General features: G+C 42.8%; 1 protein-coding gene across 1 annotated transcript; it reads right to left on the bottom strand.

Annotated features, from left to right (window-relative positions):
- Positions 1–978: 978 nt before the first annotated feature.
- Positions 979–2,426, bottom strand: hs3st1l1 (heparan sulfate (glucosamine) 3-O-sulfotransferase 1-like1). Its single transcript, XM_061087721.1, has one exon. The coding sequence runs from the start codon at positions 2,424–2,426 to the stop codon at positions 1,485–1,487; it is 942 nt and encodes a 313-aa protein (XP_060943704.1). The 3' UTR covers positions 979–1,484.
- Positions 2,427–9,276: the final 6,850 nt, after the last annotated feature.

Genomic DNA, 9,276 nt, shown 5'->3' with positions numbered 1-9,276 from the left:
AAAAAGGCCTGTGGGTGGTTCCATTTAGCGCTGACTTTGTCATAAAGCACAATTTCTGTGCACACATGAAAATCACAGAGCATTTTCCAGCCTAATTCTGATGCAAAACCCCAGATCACCCATGAACAACACTATTCATATAAATATTCAGCATATTTCTGTATCGCCCACAGCTACGGTATATTCACCTCCTCCCATGTTTTGCTCTGGATATAGATCCAATGTAGCATCAATGACTACTTGCCTCAGGAGAGTTATAGCGCTTATTCCAGCAGACAGAGTGGGGAGATCACATGAATATCAGTTCCCATTGGAGCTGTAGCTTTGGCTGCTGTTTAAAGCCTAATCAATGAAAGGAACATGACCCGTCTATCTGTTGTGTACAGGACAACAAGATGTTTCTGGGAAAACTTTGTGCTAAGCACGATTCGGAAGATAGACCATTTGCGGAGAAAAAACCCCATCTATGCACAAACAGTATCATTTATAAATGATTTACAGCACTGTTAGGCGTAGAATTTAATGACTGCATTTAACAGCTGAGCAAATTGTTGAATAGAGCAGCAGCAAAATGCAACACAAGCTCTGTGGATTTGCGCTTGCTGACTATGGAGATTTGACTGATTCAGCTGCAGGCACAGGCTACCTTCAATGTCCAAAGCCATTAGTGATTCCTGTACTACTAAAGCGCTGCTCCAGGGTACCCATTTCCTTGCATTAATGTCTAACTTTCTCCACAGCAAATCAAAGGCTTATTCTAATGCCTCTGCCTACCGTAGTATACAACCTAAACAATACAGGTTAGAAGGCTAAGGTTTGTTTTCCATGGCCAGAATGAAATGGAGACGAATGGAAACATGCCACTTTGCTGTTACATTTGAAAGCAGAACGATTTATTATCAAGAACAAGAATATCAAACAAGAGAGAAGGAGGAAAAGACAGTTTTGTGAACTTGTTTTCGCTGATCACATCAACACTTCCAGCACAGAGAGAATGATTTATTAAGCTTGGAAATTCTTCCATTTAACTTTACGCCTCAAGTTACAGTATTTGGTTACGCGTTAGATTATCCCCCCCACAATGTACAGCTTAATTACTCCAAAGTGTAGGCCACTAGTACAGTATGGACTGATGCAAAGTACCACAAATTGTTACCCCCTTATTCCATAGCTTCAAGTCTTTCTGTCAAGTACCAATGCCTTGTATACTGTACTGTTTCACGTGAATACTAAAGATTATACCATATCTCTGGAGTAACTGTACATTGTGGACTGTAATCTAAAGCGTCACCCTGTTTTTAACATGTTTTCCCTTATGGTATAAATTAAACAGCTCTGATGAAACCAGAGATCACAACAGTTGTATGGAGGCTATTCAAGGGCTTGTTAAATGTCAGTTCTGTAAAGTGCTTTATGCCCCCTTATTGTCCTCATCCCAGACAGGGTAGTGGCTTCATTAAGTCTGATTTGTGATCTGTGTTTTCTTATTGCCAGTCAAAGGTGCGCTTCACCAGTCTGAAGAAGGTCCGGTTGTGTTCCTGTAGGTAGGAGCGGAGCTGCTGGAGGATGGTGCTGTTGACAGCCGGGTGAGGACGTCCCTTCGACTCGTGCAGACATCGCTCTCGGCCGTCACTGCGGATACAGTAAAACCCCTTGGTCTGGTTGAAGTAGAAGTTGGAGGACACTATCCTTGGGGTCAAATTCAGGAAGCGCTCCACCTTCTGAAGCTCTGGCAGGGGGTCATGGATCAGAGCGTCACCATCCACGATGTGTATTTGTTCCAGGGGAAAGTGACGCAGCCAGTTACGCATATGGACGTCATAAAGGCTCCGCTGAATGGCCTTGTATCTGATATTCAGGGCTCCATTACGCACTAGCAGGTTCTCGATGGCTTGCACTGGCTTGTGGTTCTCCAGCCGGTTGAAGTACACCTGTGTGTAGTCGGAGATGACCCGCTCGGCCGGGTCGCGCAGGATCAACAGCAGCTTTATGGAGGAGTTCATGGCGCAGATGCGTTCCGGTGCAAGGGCTGACGTGAAGTAACCAGGAGTTTTCTCCACTGTGATCTGGTGTGGGTAAGAGTAGGGCATCAAATCTCGGTACCACTCAAAGCCCTTGGCATAGTTCTCATCCCAGTCGAAGAAGTGCACCTCAGTGGCTGCAGCAGCAACCTCAGGGTGGATATCGAGCATCTCCAACAGTGCTCTCGTGCCCCCTTTCCGTACCCCAATAATGATACTATGAGGGGCTCTTTTACTTGTTCCTGGAGGTGGAGATGAGGTTTCATCTCCAGTGATATTTGCTGATACTCCAGAAGCAAGGTCCATGGGGTCCAGTGTTATGCTATATCCTGGCTGGATGAGCTCACGTGGAGCAGCATATGTCTGGAAAACCAGCAGAAAGGCCGATATCAGGAAACAAGTCATGGTGATGGGCTTGAGAGTGAAGATTGGCAGAGACAGAAGCGAGAAATTTAGGAAGTGGGTTTAGGTGTGGACAAGATCTGTCTTTGTGAACTCAGTGGTGAAAAGAGCGGTGGGAAGTGGAATCTTTGTCTGCCATTGGATTTGAACTGGAGGAGGATGAGGAATCATTGGCATTCCACAGCACATCTACAAGAAAGAACAAAGACAGAAAAAGAAAAAAATAATCAGACATTTAAAGCAGAATGAATGTCTGCATTATAGTGAAATTGCAATTTCCTCATTCCCGTGAACAGCCACAAATACAATCTATGTCAGTGTTAGTGTCATGTAAGTGTATCATCTCAAAAGGATAATCTCAATTCATCTTTTTTTGAGTCTCTTTTCATCTTCCCGCCTCCCATCTGCTTTCTCCTCTCACTCTATAAAGTCACTTCCAATTGATACTGTAATTTCTCCCACCGAAAAACATTTAGCCAGACAGCTCGTTAGAAAATGTGTCTGAGATATGCAAGTGTGGCTGAAGGCCAGGAGACGAGGCCAGAGCGCTTTGTCTTCCTCGTCCAGGTCAAAACCCACACCAGGATCAATACATTCAACGTCCACACCTCGGCATCAATATCAGGGCATCTGGAGACGTTCAAAGACAAATTTATTGCAGGAAATCAGATGAGTTCCTACTTCTGTGCGACTTTGATTTCCTATACGTGCCGAGACCGATCGATATGAGACCAGGCGAACACAAGGAGAAGGATTTACAGCTTTTTAATAATATTGCTGAAGAGCCCTTCAAAACCTTGGGAAAATTAAAACCTGTCTGGTCCTTTGCACTTTTTATGTTAGTGCTGTTAAATATCATGGAGAAAAGTCTCTGTGATCTGTTGCAAGCAGCCCTGAGATAAAATAGCAGAAAAAAAGTGCAGTTTTTTTTCCCAAATGTCACGGAATTAATTAAAAAAATAAACAAAACAAAAGTATTCAAATACTTTCATGAGGAAAACAAGCTGAGGGAGCTGCCACAGTCAAAACAACCAGGCCGGGCTATGCAAACATCCAGCTTCAACAGCAAAGGTCACTGTAAGGTAATCTAAATAAATGAGGATATTCCCTGCCTGGGAACACACACAGACACAGACACACACACACATTTGACTTATTATGTATGCTACTGTACTGTAGGTCTCAGATCATTTAAATACATATATTTACATACATTTTGATGGGCTTGTAGCATACAAGGGGAAAACAGCTCCACTAGTGAGATAGTAAATTCCTTCGCTGTCTCTCTCTGGATGGCAGTGAATGTACATTACATCGTTGGGGGTTTATAGGGGTAGATGAACATTTTTGAATATGGGCAATATTCTGCAGGTGACAACCCAAATATCCTTTCAGGTTTTCACTCAGGAGCTGGCAGGAGAAACTCTGGATAATGTCCGAATGAGACCATGTAAGAAAACAGGAGGGGATTATCCAGAGGATTTACTGTGAGTGAGTCAGCATGTTGATGATGTTCCTAACAGATGCGAAACAAATGTACAGACTTTTTCTGCAGTTCATGTCTGAAAATACTCATGAATACATGAAATATATTGATTTATTGATTGTGTCTCATGATTCTGTTCATGTCCCAACTTTTTAAATCTCATTTACCTTCATCATGTATATTGTTTTGGTTCGCCACTTTTGTAAAATCCTTTGGCTCAACTCCTGTTGTATTTTACAAACTATATAAATAAATCTGACTTAGCCTATAACGTGAAACAAATTACTTTGTTAGACACACTGATGAACAACTGCTTCGTAAGTCACTTTAACATTTTGTTGAGGAACTCAAATGCATAAAAAATGATTTGAGTCTTTGCTTGAATTGTTTTCAGTGACAAATCTTATTTTTATGTATCTGGTTGAAGAAACACTCCACCTCAAGCACAATTTATTTATACAAGTTGTCTCTCTAATGAGGAATATAATTATTGTGCATAGCACATTTGTCCGTTGTCACCTGTGGCCTTTCTCTCACCTTACAGGCTCTTTCAACCATGTAAAGGCTGTGACACATGCCCCTGTTTCCCTCTGCGATCTGTGGCTCGATTGTGAGGCTGGGCCTGTGAGCTGAACACAGGAGGGTCGACCTGCCCTACAGGGCTCAGGGTTGTGTGAGGAGGCACTTATGTGCTGTGACAGGAGCGCCTGCCTGTCAGCATGTCCCTGCTAGAGAGCTGCCAAGTCCAATGCTAACAGCCAGGCAGCCAGACGAGCTTTCTGTCTCATCCAATTCCCCCCACTCCGCTTACAGCACCCCACCACCTGGTAGGAGCCATTGTTTTACATTCCACTGGGCCTTATTGCTTTATTCAGCACTTGATGTGTCTTTCCAGCTTTTCATTTGGCACGTAGCTAACCACGCTATCTGGCAGACCACTTAACCAGGACTATTTCCACTGTTGGGCCAATGGAAGGTTGCACAGCAAAGGTTGGCAGGCCACAGTGAGAGGCTGGAGAAGTAACATACCATCAGTGAAGCTGTTTTCAGACATGTTCTCCTGAGGAACTTGGGGTTAGGACTCCCTCCTGAGTTCTTCTTTCACACATGCACAACACAACAGGAGGTTCTCTGCTCAGACACATTGACAAAAGCAACAAATCCTCCGCGGGATTCAGGTGAGGTGTTGAGAAACAGGTGGCGGCATGACGAAACGTATTCATTATGCTGTGGATATCACATGATTGTATTTAAAGCACATCGACACTGGCGTCAGCTCTTATACCTACAGAGAATTACTGCTATGTCCTCTGAGCAGCTCTTCCAGAGTTTATGCAGATTTTATACGAGGGGTGCAGCCTCAGAAAGTCTGCAGAAACTCCAGAGGCTCTCACTCGGACATTTGTGTTCGAAACATGCACCTCCTCTGGTAGAAACTCTGGAGGATCCCTGGAGTTCAGTGTTTGTCTGAAACTCACTGCAGGAGAGAAAAGATTCAAATCTCTTTGGTTGAAGAGTTGAAGAGTCAATAACTGCTGATGATTGCCCTCATTGTTACACCCCCATGTTCTGCTGATTACATTATTTCTCTATGTAACAATATTATCTGTTTATTATGGACACACCAATCAGATACTCTGAATCAGTCCTGGCACTTCAAATCTAAGGAGATCGGGTATCGGCTCTTATGTGACTGATCCAGTTTCTTGTCAGTGTTATTATAGAATTCAGTTTTTGTACCAGTTATGTTATAAATGATCTCACTCACAGAGAGAGGTGTGCAAAATTTAGATTTTGGTAAAAATGAGAATTCATATGAAATACTTAATACCACCAAGAATTGATTTATCTTGGGGAAAAATAGCATCATATCGTATTTAGCAGTTCAAATTCAGCCAGATTGGTCAAGAGATGAGAACACAGGACAGGAAGCAACGGTCTTGGCTGTCTGGGGTGACTGTGGCTCGAGAGGCCTCACCCATGTCACTAAAGCCCCTTATCCACTGGTGACAAAACCCACTAACATCTGGCTTTTGTCTGCGATGGGAATGTATTATATACAATCAGAATCCAGACACTGGTCAAATGATGGAAACATGACAACCGGGGGAATCTGCTAAATTGAAAAGACGGTGAGAGAACACCTTTGTTTCCTTGTCTTATGTTGAATATGACACACTGGGGTAAAAAAACCTTGACATGAAATGGGAAAGGAGTCAATCGCATCTTTTGAGTGGGTTTACCCACATTTAAATCCCCCTTGTATACCCGCTAATATTGGTGTAAAAGAGGTTCAATCCCCAGCTGCTCCAGTCTTTGGGCAAGACACTTAACCTCACATTGCCCCTGATGCCTCTGCCAACAGTGTATGAAAAGTGTGTTGATATAAAAGGGCTTGTACGAGAGACTGGAAAAGCACTATATTAATATAATCCATTTACATTTACCTTGTCATTAATTAAATGAAAGAGAAGTTAATCCCAGTCTTAGCACGCTCCGTCTCTGAATTAGTTTTATTCATAGTTAATGGCCACAGATATGTTCAAGACGTGTCCCTGCCTCGCTCGCTGTGATCTACTCCCGCACGTCTTTGACCCAAATTATGAATAATTACAGTAACTGAACTCGGTACCGTCAAAGGCACAACTGCCGGTAACAAAATCAAACCTCTGCTCCACTTGAACTCATGATACGGAGCCTCCACACACGAGAGCTGCACTCGCAGACCATTAGGCTGCGAAACTCGTCTGGCATCAGAGCAGAATTGCACTATTCATTTTATCCCACCGGGCTAAGAGGAGGGCTCCACAGGTTCTCTTCGCCACGGGAAACCAGGTTCCCACTAATTAACCCAAACAGCCGCCTCTATACATCTACAGAGCAAACCCTCATTTATATGCAGGAGGGCCCCCCCCACCATTAACTGTGGCAGGCAGCAGGTATTGTACAGGGCAGCTTTGTTTTTTAATAGATGCTCATTAGAAATATTAGTACGAATAATTACTGCAATAAAGCTTGATTACAGAGGGGGGCTGTTGGGCTCGGAGATGGATGGATTTCAAATGAGTTAGTTAGAAGTATCTATCATTGTTAGCATTCTCTTTGTGTGTGGTCACATTTTTCAGAGAATTCCCACATCAAGCCACAACAGAGGCAGGGTATTGTTTTGTTGTCAGCAAGGCCGAAGACAAAAAATGTAATCTGAAGCAGAGACAAACCTCCTTCTCTCCTGCTTGTGTCTCTGCCTTTTTTTCCTCCTCCATCCAGGGCTCTTGTATCTCTCTGTTTCACTGGCCCACAGAATTCTTAGATGATCTCTTGTAAAATGCATTGACCCTTCGCCCCCAAAAACTATCACTTGGGACATTGTATTTTCTTAAGCTCTCTCCCCTTTGCTCTTTTATTTATTTTCCTCAGCCATTCTCTCCAACACGCCCCTCACAAACAGGCACAATGTATTTCCCACCCACACACGTCCAACACTAACGGAAGCAGCACTCCCACGTGCAGGAGGCGTTTTAAATTATGAATGCATTTTGGATCACAGTGGGATTACTGGCTCAATTTGTTAATTCCTCTTACAACAATTTAAGGGATTTAGAGACTCACGGAGGATCGAGATGTATCATTTCTTTTTCCCTCCTTGACCTTTTCCTTAGATGCCACGACACGCCTCATGCAACAGCCTCCGCAGCTTTCTATTTCTCAGAAGTCAACGCGGTTATAAAATACTGGTTATTGCTGGGGCAGAACAAGACCAGAAAAAAAAACCTTCATTCCCATCCACGTGTTTAGTTTCCAAAACCCTAAAAATACACTCTGCATCAGCATGCAAGGGATTTCTGAAGGGGCACCTTGAGCACTGCTGGGCATTTCAATCCCCTCTCAGAGCTGACCTGACCACGATGTTAGGAAATAATGAGCCAGTGGTCCCCACTCATTTAGCTTGCTGCTATATTACCGCCACTTACTGTTGAATATATATATATATAGGATGGAGACTGTGGTAACATGAGAAAGGAGAGTCGCCACTTTCGATCTGGTCAGGAAAATGCGACAGCATGGGGAATGCTCTCCCAGCAGAGGTGCCTTTGACCGAGGTGCCCAAAAGCAAGGCATTTACCCTCCAGTTGCCCTGTGGAGTCATTCAATGGTAAATGGTAAATGGTAAATGGCTGAGAGCTCCCAATACCATGATGCTACTATAATGGTTAGCAGCACCTACAGCTACTTCACTGACTAGAGTATCTCTATACAGGTTCTCACTGACTTCTTCTGGAGAGATGCATGGTGTCATTTTATTAGGCACATCGAGATAATGCTGGTGCTGGTTTATGATACAGTATACAGATGGGTGCTGCTGCTATTTAACCTCACCTCATTGATATGAATGGGGTGGACGAAATAGCATGATAAACACAATACAAGTCAACAGCACCACAAACAGCACCGCTCAGAATGAGAGTACAGTCAAGTCTAGAAAGTATTATTGACTTATTACAGGAATTTAGTGTTTAACTTTATTATGTTTGGTGTATCTAATACACTGCCTAGTGGGTGTCACTGCATCAGGAACTATTATCACGATAATACTCTCCTCTGGGGCCACCTGCTGGAAAACCATCTCAAATTAATATCATTGATTTTTAGCTCTTTTTTTAGATCATTTCAAAAGGGTTTCTAATTTCACTGAAAAAGAGAATTATGTACCAACTTAAACAAAGTAATGATAATTATTTGGTAAAAAATGGTTTCTTCAGCTTAAAAGTACGAAAGTTACACATGTATTAACACAATTGCTAACCTTAACGGCATTTATTTGTGTGTTATCAGTTTATTACTAAGTCGTTTTTCTGTTTACTACATCTCATCAACACATTGTACAATATATGTACAATAAACTGAGGTTCATATATCCATTTTTTACATTCTTTCTTAAGTTCAGGAACAAAGATCACATGTGTTGTGATTCTGTGAGTCTGTTATCAAACCCTTTTTCCTTTTTTTATCTCAGCTGTCACAACCCAAACTTGTTTTCTCAGCTCTCTCACATGCTCTCCTCACAGGAACCACAGGTGCCACCACCTTGGAAGTCTCACATCCTCGATTCCTCGTTGTCACACCCCCTATGGCCAATTAATATTGATCCCCATTTCATCCCTTTGTACTTGAATCCCCACATTGTTAAACCCTAATTGCTTGGTCTTCATTAGTACAATGTGTTAAGAGTAATATTGCTTCCTTTCTGGCCAGGTCTATAGCAGCACTAGCACTATATGTTATGCTGATTTGCTCTGACAGGATATGATGTTAGGCATTAGACGGATGAGAGAAACCTTGAACAGACTTCAACCTTGAGTGTGTGAA

The sequence above is a fragment of the Limanda limanda genome, chromosome 15 (genome assembly GCF_963576545.1).
Source record: "Limanda limanda chromosome 15, fLimLim1.1, whole genome shotgun sequence".
Classification (NCBI taxonomy): Eukaryota; Metazoa; Chordata; class Actinopteri; order Pleuronectiformes; family Pleuronectidae; genus Limanda; species Limanda limanda.
This window is presented reverse-complemented; position numbering and strand designations above follow the sequence as displayed.

Excerpts from the sequence above, each read along its gene's own strand:
- hs3st1l1 (XM_061087721.1), bottom strand. The coding sequence starts at position 2,426 with ATGACTTGTTTCCTGATATCGGCCTTTCTGCTGGTTTTCCAGACATAT.